Below are 18,201 nucleotides of genomic sequence, written 5' to 3'. Positions count from 1 at the left end.
TCTCATAGCGTCCCAGGAGAACTGCATTATGTAGGCCAGTAATTATATAGAATCATTATATCTGAATATCATCAAATGAAGCCATATGTGCTGATGGCATGAATTCCTTGGGAAAAAAAATAAAATCAAACTTTCTTTTCCACCTAACTATACAGCTGCTTATAATCCTTTTATCAAATCTAAAAGGACAATCACGGCTATTTCTAATCAAGTATCTTTTTTCATTACTTCTAATAATGTTAAGATACTTAAAAAATACTATTTAATGGTTGTAGAATACTTTTATGAATGGCACACTTACAATTCTTGTAGTATTTGAGATTTTCCTTAACTTAATCCTTGATGTCTCAATAATTGAGGAGGGAGGTGGGGAACCAACAATGACTATCTGTATGTCCTGCAAATGAGGACTGAATTTCTTCCAGATACAATCAGGCTGGTCCAGATGTCATGCTACAGTATGAGGAATCCTTTGTATGCTTCCTGGTGTCAAATACTTCCCATCACTACCATAGTGCTCTAGCTCCAATTTAGACTGTACTTTTTTTCGAGTTTATCCGAAGCCTTTTGCTCTCCAGATAAGAAGTGTCTGTTTAACTGTCAGCATCCTATTGATCTGCCTGTGTTTATTTGTAGGGTGAAAAGCTTCAGTCATATCCACAATTTTGTGCGTAGTTCCTAAACCAGAATATCCTCCCAAAATACTATGCTGTAAAACCACAGCTCAAAATATGCAGTACACTTTAGAGAAAAGAGTATTTAAAATTGTATGCTAATTTTCTTGCTTATTTGCCAGGCTGCTTTTGGTATCTATTCCAAGAAACACATTATAATAAGTATTTATATACTATTACTTAAAATACACAATGTGTATATAAAGTAAGATATATAATGAAGTATTATAACTGTCTTACTATTATACAGATGCATTTTTATATATAAATCTTATGTAAAGCATACTGAACACACTTTCTTTTTTTACCCTCGTTGCCTAGTAATATTAAAGATCAACTCTACCAGCACATCTAGGAGTTGCTACTCTTTTTTTATCAAGAAATGTTTTCTCCCAACTAGCATTTGCCTTGGGAACTACCTGATGGGTTAAAGAATTCTGGAATGTGATTAGATCTTTGCTTTTCCTAAACTGAAGCAAAAGACTTCTCCATTTCTTGGGTGTATTTAGTAGGGAGTAAAAATGAAGGAAAAAAAAAAAGCGCCCCATATGTTTTCTTTCAAGGTGTGCATCTTCCCTGCATCTTGGAGGTTTAATTTTGCAGTGGTGATGTCTCACAGGTGGGCTGGTTTGCTCAGCACGTGTAGGAATTTTCTTAGAGTATTGAAAAAGGAGAGCAGGGAGGATTAAGAGAATTTTACTGCCTCTCCCCCAGCTGTTATTTTTCTCTGCTTCTTGCTATAAATAATGTTTACTTGTATCTGTTAAAAATACAAAGATTGTAATGCGCAGTGCCACGTATATGGGCTTGATGGACAGGAAAATCTTCTATACTTTCCCAATCTGCCATCTTTTGTGTAGGCCTGGCAAATGTACAGATGGAGGGGAGAAAGAAAAATAATTCTATAATACAAAATCTGTATTACTGTCATTTGATTTGCATACATTTGGAGAGGTGCATCTTGCCCCTGATGTGAGGGACTTCACAGCCATGACCATGTACATTAGATGGAAGCATGGGCTGCGGCATCTGCTGCTGTTTGTGGTGGGAAGACTACAGTCTACTCAGCCTCCTCATTAAATCCACAACACATAACCATTGGGACTTACAGTGCTTAACTTGAGCCATATGAAAATGAAACATAGTTGGAGGTGATTTTTTCAGACTCCATCTGTTGTCAGTGGAGAGAGAGAGAGAGAGAGAGAGAGGAGAAACTCCAAAGCATTAGTTCTCCATCCATAACTGAGACACCTGATTTAAGATGAGGAGAATCGCCTCCTACAGATATTTCTCCATTGTCTACAGCAGGAGCCAGACAAGTGACATAAATAACTGAATTCCATAAGTCTAAATGTAGGTGAGGTTATATTGCCAGGTGGCAACATATGTTTAACCTTAAACTCTTTCCTCTGTTTTAGTAAGAGAGAGAAATGTGAAAATGCAATGTTTTATCAAGATACAAATAAAAGAGGTGAAGAATTTTGTTAAGCAAAGAAGGAAAAAGATTGTTCACTGACTTTATTCAGCCTTCCAGCTAATTTTTCTTTCTCAGTCAGAAACCATTCTTTACCATGGGACCATCTGTTTCAAATTCCTTCCTTGCAGTGTTGGATACAAGGATGAAAATGTGGCTTAGTTGTGTAGGGAGCTGATAGAAAACTGATCTCCAAATATATGATGCTATTTCAGTACTAAGGATGTACACAAAACTTTCCTGTGACTGTACTTAGAAATGCTGTACCTTTTAAGGTTGTTATAGTAAATATTGTCTTAAGCCCCAGTGCTGCTGATATTATGCAAGGTGCATCAGATTTGGATGTTAGGAAAACTAAAGAGTAGCTTCCATCTAACGTCCCCCTCCTTCTTCCAACAGTAAGTTTCCACGGCTGGGAATTTGAGCAAGGCATTGGACTCGGATTCTTTTTTTGCTCATTCAAATACATTCTCAGGGAGGTGGTTGATTCACCTTCCCTGGAGGTGTTTAAGGAACAGGTTGACGAGGTGCTAAGGGGCATGGTTTAGTGTTTGATAGGAATGGTTGGACTTGATGATCCGGTGGGTCTCTTCCAACCTGATTATTCTATGATTCTATTACTTTAAAACCTGCATTTCCCATTTGTGAAGAGAAGTAAGGGGATGGTGGCATATTTAATCCTTAGAGGTTGCTTATGAATTTTTTCCTTGTTATGCAAGATGTCTTTAAAAAAAACATTGGTGGATGACCTTTAAGAGCAGCAAACTAATAAGAGTAACATCTTGTGCCCTGAGTTCTGCTTTAGTAATATTTAAACAAGGTGCATATACACACTTGTAAGGCAAATTTTGTCTTTGTTATGCTTTTTTCTCCTAGTACCATGAGCTCACGACACTCCGCTAGCCCAGTTGTTCTCACCAGTGCCAGAAGCTCACCTAAAGAAGAGCTTCATTCTGCTGCTTCTCCCCAGTTAGCACCTTCTTTCTCCTCTTCCTCTGCCTCCTCATCTGGTCCAAGAACGTTCTACCCTCGCCAGGGTGCTACTAGCAAGTATCTGATCGGATGGAAAAAGCCAGAAGGGACAATAAACTCAGTGGGGTTTATGGATTCAAGAAAGTAAGACTGTTTTTTTGTTTGTTTTCTTGTTTGGTTATTTGCTTTAATCCTAAAGAAGAATTGAGAACTATGACATTTCTTTGTATAAAGAAACTCAAGATTGTTTGGTAGAATGCTTAATCTTCTGTAGAACTTAATCTTTAATCTAGAGTTCTGCAGGTAGGCTTAAATATTTGATAGTAAGCTAATCTCATTCCCTATTAACTTGTAGAAGACTTTTTTATCATTTCTAGAGAACTGTGTGGATTTCAGTCCTATTAAGCTTATATTTCCTTGTGACTTCTTACAGGTGACTCAAAACACTATTTGAGCAAATATTAAAAATCCTCTTGATATAGAGCCTAAGTTTTCCATAAGCTTCTCATCCATGTAGCATTATAGCACTGTGCATGCTCTGCATTAGCTCTGTGGCTCTCCATCCTACCTTGTTAAGATTACTGCCAGTATCCATTCTAACTGGCTTAAAGCAAGCCAAGATCTCTCTGCCTTACAATATGCATCCTCTTCTGGAAGAGAATTTGAGAAACAACTTACTAGTGAAAATATTGTTCCTTTAAGTCTAGTATGGCTTGGAAAGCAAATGATTCAGAAAACCACACAATTCAGAGTAATTTGTTCAACCCTTCTTGATTTTTATTGCGTCTAGCACAGTATCCCTAGATGATGCTAATAAATCGGCTGTTGAAAGGAGGTAGTGAAACTTTCTGATAACTGCATTATGAGTCAGTTAAAAGATTAAAGAAACAGCGATTTACTGCTTTGGGGCTCACTGAAGACATCTGTATTTTCTTAGTTTTGTACACAATACATGTTATTTTAATTGATTCTGTCCCTTATTGGGAAATAGTATTATAGTAACATTTAAGTGTATTGCTAGCTGCTGTTTTTAAACAAGTTTATTGCTTCAACAGGTATTCATAAAGATGAGGTTCTGCTGTATTAGCAAAACTCCTTCCCTGCTTTGTTTTCCCTACCTAGGTTTTTTCTTTGAAAATCTTGAAGGTGCTATAATTCTTATTTCATTCATGCCTCCTGCCCCAGGGCTTTGAGACCTGAATGTCTCTGTTTCATTTCATTTAAGACGTCACCAGAGTGACGGCAATGAAATGGCCCACCCTCGGCTGCGTGCTTCAGCAAGAGATCTACGAGCATCACCAAAACGAGCATCCAAATCCACTGTTGAAGAAGAGCTGAAGAAATTGATAGATTTTGATAGCCCAACACCTGAATCCCAGAAGAATTTTAAGGTATGTAAAAAAGAGAGTCTGTCTTCTGGCTATCTCTTGTCACAGTGAAGTGAAATCTGAGAATGCCTAAAGAGCAACACACAGGTCCTCTTCTGATCCTAGGCATAGTTCCATTGTTACAAATTAGAAAAGTGTAAGGTTACGCTTTGTAGGAATGATTGAGTTCATTGCTACCTAGGCACATGAACTGATACAGTAAATGCTTCATTATTTCAAGAAGGATGAAGACTGTGAAGCTCTTAAGATTTCTGTGTAGAAAATGCTGAGTGCTTTAAAAGCATTCAAAGCTGAAGCATTCGTTCATGCTGAGCTTACACAAACTTCGCAATCGACTCAAGAGTTTCTCAAATGGGATATTTTCTGTTCTCACTCTCACCCATAACAGGAAAATAACATCCAAGGCATTCTCTGAATTCTCGTCTCGGACAGAAAGCCATTCATTTGTCACAGACTTGTCTACTAGAGAAGTACATTTGGGGAACAGTTTCATTATTACAATCACTGCAATATTGTTACAGTTCATATTTAGAGAGACAAGTGTGCCAAATTGCAAAGAAAGTTTAGGACTGCTGGCTTATGGAAAATCTTGTTGTGTTGTCTTATGCATTTGAATTGTCCTCTGATTGTGTCACTAGACAATGACTTGTTGACAGTTTTGAAACTCCTTGCAAAAAGCACTCTTCTATGCCTCTCTAATCCTGTTAGTGCATAAGGACCAAGAATGCTCCCTAAAGTCAAGTAAATATTTGTCCAGAATAGTTAGAAATATACACGTTTTGAAATACATCAGGAAATAGTAACACAAAAGTGCATGTATTTTTAAATCCGTCATTTTGAAGAGAACATCTTAATTTCTACAGTCTCTGTGTACAATCAGTTCCTAACAGCTCATGCTCATCACCTAGAGTCCATATGGTTTCCACAGCAACCATGCAGAAGAGCACTGCAATTTCTTTCCTTGTAAAAAGCCGATGTGGCTTATTAAAACTTGTAAGTGCTAGGTTCTCTCTATAGACTTCAGATGTCACCTTTGAGGCTAGCGGGGGGGAAAAGAACTTGCCAGTGGCAGATACCTTTTTCTTAGGTATATGATAATTCCAAGGGGAGTGGAACTTGGGTGACACGAGCATCTCCTGTTGGTTGTTTTGAACAAGGGTTCTCATTCCAATAAACTGCATTCTGTTTAAAGAGGTGACCTGAAAAGCATGAAAAGTGTGTATGTTCCCACGGTTTTTTTTCTGCTTTGGCATTAGTGAATTAATTCTTACCCTGATCTTTATTTCCTACTGGACTGTTAACAAGTATGTTAACTCAGGTTACACTTCTGGTAAATTTCAGCACGTTAGTAGGATTCTGTCACATTAAAGTCTTTCCCATTTTAAAGTAACTGTCATTTCTGCTTGCTGCATGATTTCTACTTCATATTAGAAAAATGTTGCTTTTATGACGTAAGTTTTTTTTCAGCAGTTAAAAAAAAAAACAAAGAAAGGAAGAGAGAGAATGATCATGCCCTTCATTAGTTCACTGCACAAAGACCAGAAGTCCTCCTCTCTCATGTCTGTTGGCTGCCAAGGGCTTTGTTTGCTGGTAGACTTCCTTCTAGGCTGTGATTTTTCTTTATTGTGCATCATTTTATTATCTTCCCAACCTTCCTTATCTCCTTATGCATTATATCTTCTCAGACAAGACACATTTTTTCTCCCCTCTGCTCTGTTACCAGAAGACAAATCCTAATTGGGTTGCCCCTGTTCTGACTCCCATCAGGTGTTCATACCTGTGCAACCTTTTAATCTCAATGTCTGATACTAACTTGGGGTTCCAGCTGCTAATTCTTTACACTGAGTGAACCTCAAGTAAATGCTGCTTGACTTAGGAGCTCTTATCTTTTCCTTTGTCACTGCAGGACAAGTACTGAGAGATTTTGCTAGATCATAACATAAACCTCCTGATCTAGCTTTTAAATTTCAGAACAAAAATGCAGATTGATCCTCACTGTAACATAGTGACAACTGTATACCAGAAGTTGTCATTTCTTTAGTGTTAACTGTATATGCAAGGTTTGTACTGTAGTGTCCATGTACTGAGGGAGGCAATGAAGGATGTAGAATTTGACATAATAGGAAGTTGATATGGAACATGGCTTCTCTTTCCTTCTTTGTCTTTTTTGATGATAGCAGGTTTTTGGATAGCAGGTTTCTGATCCTTAATTTTAATTGTTTCTGATCCTTAATCATAAAACCAAAATATGCAACAGTCTTTTTAATAATAAAACTTGTAATGTTTTGGCAAAAAAATTAAAAATCTGGCAGATGTCTTCCACTGTCCAGTACCAATAGAACCTCCTCCTTGCTGTACTCCCACTTTCTAGTGTGAGATTTTGATCACAGGAATAGAGAACCATCTGTTTAAACATTTCTTTCCTCTTTCTAAGATGACAGAAAGATTTTTTATGTGCAAATAAGCAACTCTCTATAAGTTAAATCACACTTTCTGGAAATTGTATTATTTCCCTTTTTGTTTAAACTTGCTTAGCGAGCAAGAAGGGCATTAGATGTTTTTTCTGTTTGCCATTTCTCCATGAAAGCTCCTGGACCACGTTTCAACCAAACTGTAATGAAATGTTATGTCTTAAGACATAGTTGCAATGCTACAAGTTTCATGAAAGTTCGTGTGTCTGCCACTGGGAATGGTTATGTGTTCTTTAACAGCACCTCACTGGCACTGACCACAGAGTGCATAATTCCAAGCTAACCACAGCATTGCTTTCTCCTTTGTGGAGCATGGGGGGGAGCTGGGGTGATGGTGGGGGTAAAACTCAGGAGACTGCTTACATAATTTTGATTCAAATCCTTCTGAAGAACCAAAGCAACGGTGGGCATTCTTAGTTGTGCAGTAATATGAGACTTTGTTAGTTGGCATTTGCTGGTGCTTGGCTGCAGGAGGGCAGCCTCCTCCAGGCACGAAGGAGAGCTCTGGTTTATGCAGCATCCAGTCTGTTTCTGCAAATATTATCTCTGCTGCACATCAGCTCTTGAATCAACGAGGGATGCCTGAGATTTCTACTTTATGAGAAATTTGAAGGGTATTTAAAGGTAGAACGTGAGATCGGCTAAAAAAGATCTATATAGGTTATGTAGTTATAATCTCTTTTAAAGCAGATTCCTTTAGTTCTTTTTCCTAACCACTCAAAAAATACTACCTTAAAATTTGCTTTCTTGTTTTGAAAAAAAAAAGCTTTAAAAAATATCAACGTAGTCTTCAAAAGTTTCTTTATTGATTTTTTTTTTCTCATTTCTTTTTATTTGTTTTTATGAATGTATAGTCACACACGCTGTCCTGTCAGTCTCCCTTTCCCAGCACACCTACCACAAGGCGTGCCTTGCAGAGGACTTTGTCAGATGAGAGTATTTACAGTGGTCAAAGGGACCACTTCTTCACTTCACGGGCCTCGCTCTTGGACCAAGCCATGCCAAATGACGTCCTATTCACCAGCACATACCCTTCTCTCCCAAAGTCGCTGCCGTTACGGAGACCATCGTATACTTTGGGAATGAAATCACTGCATGGTAAGTGTATTTCCCATTTTTCTGCTTTCAGAGGAATTCTTCGTGAATCATGTTAAGAGATAATGTAACAGCAATTAGTGCTTCCTTCTGGGTTTTGCTAAAATGAGGAGAGTCGAGTCACGTGCCTGCTAAAATAAAATAGGACAGGAATCGGGGTTTTTTTCCCCTCACTTCAGTGAGTGTAAGACTACATGAGTGGTCATCCAGCTACCTTGTGGAGGGAGCACAAAAGTTTGCCTCATGGGCTGTAAATTTTCATTCAGGAGTCCTCTGAACCAGTTGGACTGATGGGAAAATAATGTATGCCTGGTTATCCACCAGTGACAGCTTCAGGTATCAGTTCCTTTGATCTGAAATTATGGGAACAAAATACTATTAGGGAAATAATGCTATAAAAGTGGACACATACTAGGAGACATTTGGATGTATGACTACACCAGATACTGCTTTCATTGCACGACCTTATTGCTCTCTATGGCTACCTGAAAGGAGGTTGTAGAGAGGAGGGAGCTGGCCTCTTGTCCCTGATGTCAGGGGACAGGACAAGGGGGAATAGTCTCAAGCTCCACCAGGGGAGGTTCAGGCTGGACATTAGAAAAAAATTTTCACGGAAAGGGTCATTGGGCACTGGAACAGGCTGCCCAGGGAGGTGGTTGAGTCACCATCCCTGGAGGTATTTAAAGGACGGGTGGATGAGGTGCTGAAGGATATGGTTTAGTGTTTGATAGGAGTGGTTGGACTCGATGATCCTGGGGGTCTTTTCCAACCTAGTGATTCTGTGAACTGTTTTTAAATTCACTCCCTTACCGTATTCATTGTAGAGGACTTGTGTTACTTATTTCAGTCACGCATCAGCAGCCAAGAAGGAAAGGTTACTTGGTAAACTGCTGACAGGGAAGCCCTCTGCTTTACCCTATTAGTTTACTGAAAAGTCTCTGTAGGACTATCTCTTAGGTTGTGTGTTGCTGCATGTGAATGTCTTGGCAAGAAAGTGAATTCTTACAGGTTCCCACTGTGCCTCATAACTAAATGTGTGCTAGTGTACTTCCCAGAAATATAGAGCTAGATCTCACAGTATAGGATTCTGCAATGTTTTCTGAAGAAGTGCCTATCTACTCTGATTTATTCATGTTTTTGTATGTTTCAGGAGGAAAATGTAAGGCTACCCATAGATTCAACTCACTATAGGGAGCCCTAAGCATGGTCTGTATTTAGATAGACAGGATACATTTGACAGTAAAGGTTGCTGAAGAAATCTATTTTAAAGTCTTATCATCTGTCTGTGATCACCAGGCGTCAGTTTTCAGTGTTGAACCTGACGTTTTCATGAGATGTTGTTTCTGTATAACATGTTCCTTGCATGAGCTAGGAAACTGAACTCTCTTCTCTTCTGCTTTTCATGTGCACTAAAATAACTTTGCAGACATGGTTACACTTGTAACTGACTGGTGGATTTGGCTTCTGAGGGTGAGAAGATGAATGATGTCCTATGAGTAGAAATAGAAAGCAACACTTGGTCTCTTTTAATTTTGGTGCCTGTATTTTCTGAAAAGAAAACCACAAAACCTTCTTTCACTGTCGTGTTTTCTTCCACATCAAACCAATTACTCCTCTGAGCTTATGAGCTTTCTACATTTGTCAACAAAACAAGATTTTCCATTTTCTGTAACATGTAGAGCCTGTGTGATAGAAGGGCCAGCTATCTGAGCAGCACACGAATTCTCACACACACTTGCATTTACTGAAAGAAGGATTAAGTAGAGCTGGATATTTAATACCACAAGTATTCGTTGGCTTCCAGCTGTCTCGAATTCTTTTAATTCAAAGATCTTGTTAACAAAGAGCAGCCATTCCAGAATAACTTCATTTGTTTTAAAGAGGGAAAACAATGAGCTAAAAATAGCTTTATTTAATATCTCTCTTATTTAACAATCCACATCACACTTCTAAAACAGGTAATCTTTCAAATGGTTAGTTTTTTCTTCTGTGTATGTTGTCACTAATTGTAAATATTTTCATGTTAAGAACTTTCAAAATAACTGCCCTCTTAGGAGGATAGTGCAAGAATCCTCAGTGTTAGTATTGAGCTAAGCTTACATTTATAAAATTAAACACAACAAGAGCCCAAAAAAAAAAAAAGAAGGGTTTAGCTTTTCTGGTCATAGAATCCCAGGCAGCAATATTATTTCACTGAATTTATTTTAGTTAATGAAGTTATACAGCCTATAGAAAAAAAAGGGGGGGAGACAAAACCAAAGGGCCTGTGTTCTGCCCACCACACCATCTTGCTTTTCACTATGGTCCAAATAGTTTCTTCACTATACCCTTCTTCACTGCAGCTTTCTTCCAGGTGTCCAGTCCATCTTCTCACCCCTACATCTCTGGTGCTTCTAATACCACCTACCAATTTTTCAAAACTTTCTATACACCCTGACGGAGGGCATGAGGAAAGCAGGTGGTTGTTGTTGCTTCTGAGCTTACACGTGTTCTGACCAACCAGGCATTGCACGTTTCATGATTGTCCAGCCAGCAAACTGAAGTAAAGTAAATAATTGTTGGTTCACAATTTGGTCTTTCCCTGATTAGCAGCAACAATTCAAATGTTTCACTTTGCTAGTCACCAGTTTGCACAAAAATTGCAGGGACTTTATATCTCTCTTTCAAGTTTGCCAGTGTTTTTTTCCATAGTGGGCCATGTACCGGCTTATGGGTAGGTGTGGTATTTTCCAATAAGGAGCAGGAGGTTTCACTAAACTGCTGAGGTATACAAAACTGTGGAAGTCATTTTAAGGGTTTTCTTGCTGATTCATCTTGGTAAACCCAAGGCTACTCCTGTTAGTTTGCAACATTGTAATTGAGAGGAGTCAAAAAACCCACAGTTCTATATTTTTACAAGACCAAATGGGTGCTAGGGAGTGTAGAAGTCCTAGAAAGCTGCAGAGTCCTCCGAAGTATCTTCAGCTTGTTCAGAGGCAGTAATTGTTGGATAGAAGAGTACTGCCCCCAGCCCCAGTGCTTGCAGGAAACAAAAATTGGCTTTTGAAATGCTAAGCTGTAAGATTCAGGCAAGTTAGAAAGGAGCTGATTTTCCTCGTGAAAAGCACTGTCTTAGAAAACTGACTTGTAACACATTGTATATGGTCAGCTTCAGTTGATCAAACATCCTGCTGTTCTGTTTCTGAAAGTGCTGTCCCAGAAAAATTAAAAAAGAAATTCATTAGTACTAAAAAAAGGAATTTGGGAATGTTTTACTGTGGAGTTTATAGTTTGTTCTGCATTCCCCTAGGAGAGTTTTCTGCCTCAGAAAGCTCCCTCACAGATCTACAGGAGCAACGACGGCAGCCCATGCCAGACCCTGGTCTTATGCCATTGCCTGATTCAGCCTCTGATCTGGACTGGTCGAATTTGGTAGATGCTGCCAAAGCCTTTGAAGGTAAGTTTTCAGAATATAATACTTACCAAGCTGGTCTTCGTGCATGCTTCATCTTTAATCTTGACTCTTGCTTGTGGTGTTGTTTCTACTTAGTCTGAAGCTTAAGCTCATCTGAAATAGCGACTCAAGTCTAAACAGCCTAAAACTTCATATGTAAAACTTCTGTTTATACGTGAATTCCCCTGTGCCACAGTTTGGACAAATCTCTGTGAAACTGGGTACTTTTCTTTTCATGTCGAGCAGTTGTAGACATCACAGCTATGGTGGAAAATACATCTGGCACAGAAGTGCAAAAGTAAAGTCAAATAGCATGGGAAAATGTATAAGCGCATTAATGATTGCTTGCTTATCTGTAGTGCAGCTGAAGTGTGCTGCCAAGGAAATTTGGGAAATATGCCTTTTTGATATATACTTTTCCATTGCTATTCTTCCCTTTTCATACTTTGAAAACATAGACTTGCACACAAGTGTTGTTCCATCCTATGGCACTTTCCATCTCTTTGACGCATAGTAAATGGAAGAGAACTATAAGTTTTCTAGATGGATTTGAATTTAAAATTAAATCCACTTCAGCCCAACGGGAGTTTACCTTACAGTTACCATAATCCAATGGAAAAATCTTCTAGGTGCATTAAACAGAAGTGCCTTTTCCTAATATCGACATAAATGCCATCCCACCTTCAAGAAAACATTTTCACTCCTCTGGAATCTTTTGGACTTTATTCTGCATGGTTGGAGAAGGCTGTGAAATAGCTTTTTCTTGGCTGTTCTCTGGTATAACTTGCTTTCTTGGCTGTTTTCTAGTAGTGGCCATATACATCATGAAGATAGTGCATGTCTAAGCTGGTGTTGAGGACACGTGTGTGCTCTTCTCTGTTGCCATAGAAGCTGTAGGATCAGCACATCTCATTTCTGCTCTGCAGTCTTGGGAAAGAGTACTCAAAGTAAACCTCAGTCCTCAAGATGAGATAAACTTGTAATGAAGTTTTTCTCCACTACCATATAGGGATGAAACCCATGTTTTAATGCATTTCAGTGTGGTGGGCAATGTCTGTTTAAAAGATTCTCTTTTTTTTTTTTTTTTTTTGTTAGATTTGACTGTCCTCATTAGTCTGAATCCCTTGCTTTTGCAGGCCCCAAACTCACTTATCTTTCTCTTTAAGTGTGAAAAAATCAGTATGGTGAGGGTAACAAATGGACAGCTCAGATGAAGAAAAGCTGGGTTAATGTGTTGGCTGGCACCTTCATCTTACTGCTGTAAAAATATCTTCAGATGTGGCTTGCAGACACCTGTCTGATGGCAATAATAACCCCAGTCTCTAATCTCTGCCCAGTGCCAGTAGGGATTGACAAGTACTAAGCAGCCTAACTTCTGATTTGTGATGCTGGACACCTTTCTTCTACATTGTTGACTGGTGTCTTGGCACAAGCCCGCAAAGTTAGCAATAGTGGTATCTGCAGCCAGACAAAATTAAAGCTGCTCGGATCCCTGAGCTACACCAACCTTCTGTATTTTCATTTGGAGGAAAAAAGAGACGAGTAGGAAAAATGCTATCAAATACCAAGGCACATTAATTTTAGCCATGTTGAAAGCACAGAATAAAAATTTGTAAAGCAGAAGAAGGCAATACTGTTCTCTTTCCAATGAGAGACCAGCAGCTGCTGAGGGAAAGAGATGTTAAAAAGTACTTTTGTTACTGTTTGTGTTAGGGGACTCCTGAGGCTGGGGCACTTGGTAGTTCAGTCACACCACATGTGACAGTTATTGAGGTATGTGTTAAAACATCTGAGGTTACAGGACAAAAAACTATAGGCATAAAGCAGGAAAGAGTTTTCATGTTGCACGTCTGAAAGTGTTTTCTAAGGCAGAAGGAAAAAGTTTTGGGTTCTGAAAAATTGCATTAGTCATTTTATTTTCCACATGTAAACTGTGCACAGTAAGCTTGTCTTCCGTCAAGATAAAGAGATCCTTCATGCAACAAAGCTAAATATAGTTCTGGATTTGTTGGGTAGTGTCATGCAGTTGCACCCAGGCAGTTTTGCACAGCACTTACTGTTCCAGCTTGGCTTCTTGCCTCTCTTGGAACTGGACTTGTGTGGACTCTGCGTGTGCCATTGGGGTGTATCTACTTTGCCCAGTCAAGCATCTTCCTCCCAGAGAGCTTCTTAGCCTGATAGTGATGCGTGATCTGTGCGAGCATGCAGTGCTGTGCAGCACTAGTACTTGCTTGTTGAATCCAATACAGTGGAGAACCAGGTGCAAATGCTTGCAATGCCAGTTTGCCTCTGTCAAGTGGATATTGGTGTGTCATTTCATAGAATCATAGAATGGTTTGCATTGGAAGGGACCTTCAAGATCATCCCATTCCAACCCTCCTGCCATGGACAGGGACACCTCTCACCAGACCAGGCTGTTCAAGGTCACATCCAACCCGGCCTTGAACGCTTCCAGGGATGGGGCAGCCACAACTTCCCTGGACAACCTGTGCCAGTGCCTCACCACCCTCATTGTGAAGAATTTCTTTCTAACATCTAATCTAAATCGTCCCCCTTCCAATTATAGCCATTCCCCTTTGTCCTACCACTACATGCCCTTGTGAAAAGTCTCTCCTCAGCCTTTTGCAGGCCCCTTTCAGGTACTGGGAGGTCATTATAAGGTCTCCTTGGAGCCTTCCCTTCTCCAGGCTGAACAACCCCAACTCTCAGCCTGTCCTCATAGCAGGGGTGCTCCATTCATCTTTGTAGCGCTCCTCTGCACCCGTTCCCGGTTCCACTACCTTGCTTGACACAGACTTCTTAGATTGCTTTGAGATCCTGCAATGTAGTTGTTGCGCTGTGCATGAACAAATAATCATTACTGCTGCCATTGTTTTTCTCTGTATATTTTCCTTCTCAGTTCAGCGAGCTTCGTTCTTTGCTGCTGCTGATGAAAATCACAGACCTGTGAGTGCTGCCTCCAGTACTGATCAGGCTGAGGACCAGCTTACTGCACAGATAAAGCCTTATACAGGGTAGGTAATTATACCAGGTATGTGGGCTTCCATAAAGCCTTACACAGGGTAAGTAAATTCACCAGGTATGTGGGCTTCCTCAGCTGCAAACCAAGGAAGGAAAAGAGTAGGAAAATCTTTATTTGAAAGCCATCTCCAGGCTTCACAGAAGACCTTTTCATAAGTTCTCCTGAAGAAGGTGGTGAGAAGCGAAAACAGAAGAATCATAAGTCCAGTTGAACCGTTTTGCAGGTTCTTCCTTGTCTGAGCTGTTTGTGAAGTTGTCCAAAGCAATGGTAATTCAAAGCACATATAATGAGTAGAAGTAGAGAGAAGTCAAGTGATGGGATGACCGCAATTAATTGTGTGTTAAGTTTGTTCTGTTGGTTAATGTGCTGTGTATGTTCCACGTAATCTTTGTTAGGTTCTTTTATTTCATTTTGTGATTTTCTTAGTGTACCTGAGCACATAACTGCATAAAGCCACTTGGTATAGACAAGGCTGTTAGCTATCCTATGTGAAGATAGTAATTCATACCTATTCTTGTTTCCTGCTTTCAACAGTAAAGAATCTCCTCCAACTCTTGCCTCTAAAGTGGACCAACTGGAAGGTTTGCTGAAGATGCTGCAAGAGGATTTAAGGAAGGTAAACATTTCATCTACAGAGAATCTGTAAGACATATATTTGGTGCTGTTAGCTAGTACCAATAACGATGTAATCCTGCTTTGCCATGCCTGAGCCTGTGACAATCACATCCTTGTATGAGTAAAAGACATTTTATACTACTTTTCTCTGGCCTTACTTGTAATTAAGCAAGACTAGGGTGGAGCATCTAAATTTGCAGGCATCTGATTCCTCTGTTTAAATTGGGAGGATGAGTCAGAGTACCTGCTCTTCTAATTCAGGTGACACCATGAAGGGCTTGAAGTTAGTCTGTATAAATGTATCAGGCTGATGTTGAAAAGCTGAGAGTATTACGTAAAAATATAATTGCTACTGTAAAAATGTCCTGTGTCGTGATAATGCCTGCTTGGTGCAAGAAGGATTTGCTGTGATGAGATGAAAAGTCTCATAGCTGGGAAGTATTTGCAGGAATATTTCCTATCCCTTATTTAGTTACGTGTCAGCAGTTTCACATATGTGCTGTATGTACAGAACAGGGCATGCTCAGTTTTATTTTACCACCTGGGGAGCCAGCTTCTGTGTTGGAGTTTAATACAGAGAAATCCTGCTCATTCAAGCAAAAAGTGAGGAATCATATCAGAAATGTCCCTTAGGTATAAAACCATGTGTTACTGCACGTAAAAATCCTTATAAAGAATGAGACTAGTGCTCCCTCTAAGAGAGTCTTGCTTCTCTATATAGATAGGAAGCATGGCCTTGTATTTCCCTTAAGATCTTTTTTTTCCCTCATGCCTAAGGAAAAAGAGGACAAGGCCAGTCTTCAGGCTGAAGTGCAACACTTGCGAGAAGACAACTTGAGGTTGCAGGAGGAATCCCAGAATGCAACTGAGAAACTGAAGAAATTCACGGAGTGGGTTTTCAACACAATTGATATGAACTGAGAACAGTGTCCAGGGAAGGAAACTATCTGTTATGAATATTATTACTGGGACTTAAGCTTTAATGCCACCTTAATCTTGACATGTGAAAGTATAGTCAGAGCACTTCCCTGTCCTTGATCCTCCAATAACCCTTTTTTGCATCTCTGCGTGCACTCGGAACAATTGCAGATCAACAATCAATGTCTGCCTTTTGTAGAAAAAACAAAGTAAATAATTTTAAAAGGTAAAATAAAAGTTTAACTGCTAAAATGTGAATGTCTATTTTTTGCACATTGTCTCTTTATCTGTTATGTACAAATTTTTTGGAGGCTGGATCAGGCTTTCTGTTCCATCCGCCTCTGTTTCCATTAACTCCTTTCTCTCCATTTCAGGTAATCTGCTTTTCCTCGCAGCTTTGGCAAATATTATGACATCTAGAAAATTAGAAAGAAATGTTTATTTTACTGCTCTTACATTGTTTTCTGAAGTATGCCACAGACGAGGGGATGTAATGCAATGTTTTAGGTGTCTCCTTAGCAATTTGCGCTTGATTGCTAGTGCTGCCTTCCCATACATTACAGAGAACGCGTGTCCATAGTGTATGGTTCAGTATAGCCAGCATCATGACATTTGGAGAGAGACTAGAGACGTGAGCCATGGGTGAGGTGTATTATCATACATCTGTTGCATTAGCATTTCTGGTAACCTTTGTTTCCTGTGGAAACAATGGCTGCAAGTAACTTTACAACAGCAAAACTAGGCATGCTGCAGTTCATACTGTATCAGGCAGTCTGAGAGATACTAAGTACTATTGCAGTACTGCTTAAGTATAGTCCCCTTCCTTTCTGGGGGAATTTGTTACGTGCAAATGCGCAGAAGACTTAGGCTGAAGTTGTAAAGAGATTAAGATTTCTTTCCCCTGAACTATTTCCATGAAAATCCACATAAACCATCTCTGTGTACCTGCCCTCTCATTCCATTTCTCTGGACACACAGACAGATTTGAGAAGTGTTTATTGAATCTGTGTTTTATTACATGAGAGGTCTCATAAACCTTTTACTACGGTAGACAGAGGAATATGTAAAGATGAATTATTTTTCAAAGTACTGGGATAGGATTTGAGCTCTGAAATCCTCAATCCCTGGTGGAACTGTCTAGCATAAGACTTCCCAAACTGCCTCATGCGAGGAAAATTAATTTCTTGTTCTTTGAAGGAACAGCTAACTTGCCACAACATGTTGTCTTTCCAGAAAATACCTTTTAGGTGTCAGAATAAGACAAGCACCGCAGTCCACACAGACATTGAACTATGCAGCGTGCTGAGAAACCTTTTCTACTCCCTTCTGAGAATACAGTTGCTACCTTAATAAATACTGCCTTGCATAAAGTGTAGTGTATTTGGGGCATAATTTCAAGATCATCCACTCCCCCCCTCTTACCACATTCTCAAATAGACATATTAAAATCATTGGGCATAGTCTTGTCACAGAAACTTTCACATTCTCTTCAAATCCTTTTTTCATGCTCTTTAATCTTGCTTCACACAAGTACACACTACACTTCAACCTCAAACTTCATTTGTGATGCTAATCCCCATGGAGTTCTTCTCTAATGTTTTGTCATGGAAATGGATCTCTTTGGAACTATTTCTGGAGTGCTTTTGTAAAGGTTTAGAATGTATTGGGTTTTTTAATGACTTGTATGAAGGAGATTTATATAATGCCTGATATTATTTGTAAATGGGAAATATTGCTAACATCTCTGAGCATCCTGAAGTCTTGCTTTTATTCTCTTTTGGGTTTAAGTTTGGTTTTTATTTTATTTCAAAAAATATTTTGGGACTTGGGGCAGACTATTTATTAGAGTTTTGCAACAGAGTTCTTCTTGTATGATGCCACTGAAGGCTACTTGTAAAATTCTGACAATAAAATTCATTTTAAAGGCTCTTCTAAACAGTTTTCTTCTGATTTTGTTGTGTTTGTTGTTTAAGACTTTCCAGAGTGTCCATTTCTTCCTGCTATGTTCTTGTACCACTTTTCTTAATGCTTAGCACTGCTTTTCATCCCTTAGAGGGCCATTAGAATCATAGAATCATAGAACAGTTTGGGTTGGAAGGGACCTTAAAGATCATCTAGTTCCAACCCCCCTGCCATGGG

The 18,201-nt window shown here is 39.3% G+C and overlaps 1 protein-coding gene across 4 annotated transcripts in view; it reads left to right on the top strand.

Annotated features, from left to right (window-relative positions):
• Positions 1-17,998, top strand: part of SIPA1L1 (signal induced proliferation associated 1 like 1) — a 195,112-nt gene extending 177,114 nt beyond the window's left edge. For 3 of the 4 annotated variants that reach the window (XM_069858199.1, XM_069858198.1, XM_069858201.1), the window contains 7 exons: positions 3,025-3,264; positions 4,346-4,511; positions 7,834-8,077; positions 11,364-11,510; positions 14,407-14,521; positions 15,064-15,145; positions 15,922-17,998. In XM_069858199.1, the coding sequence (XP_069714300.1) occupies positions 3,025-3,264; positions 4,346-4,511; positions 7,834-8,077; positions 11,364-11,510; positions 14,407-14,521; positions 15,064-15,145; positions 15,922-16,065 (1,138 nt within the window). In that variant the 3' untranslated portion in view covers positions 16,066-17,998. The remainder of the gene's footprint in view (positions 1-3,024; positions 3,265-4,345; positions 4,512-7,833; positions 8,078-11,363; positions 11,511-14,406; positions 14,522-15,063; positions 15,146-15,921) is intronic. The other variant, XM_069858200.1, reaches the window with a different exon arrangement.
• The last annotated feature ends 203 nt before the right edge of the window (positions 17,999-18,201 follow it).

Source organism: Phaenicophaeus curvirostris, chromosome 5 (genome assembly GCF_032191515.1).
Source record: "Phaenicophaeus curvirostris isolate KB17595 chromosome 5, BPBGC_Pcur_1.0, whole genome shotgun sequence".
Lineage (NCBI taxonomy): Eukaryota > Metazoa > Chordata > Aves > Cuculiformes > Cuculidae > Phaenicophaeus > Phaenicophaeus curvirostris.
The sequence above is the reverse complement of the archived record's forward strand: the minus strand, read 5'-3'. Positions and strand labels throughout refer to the sequence as shown.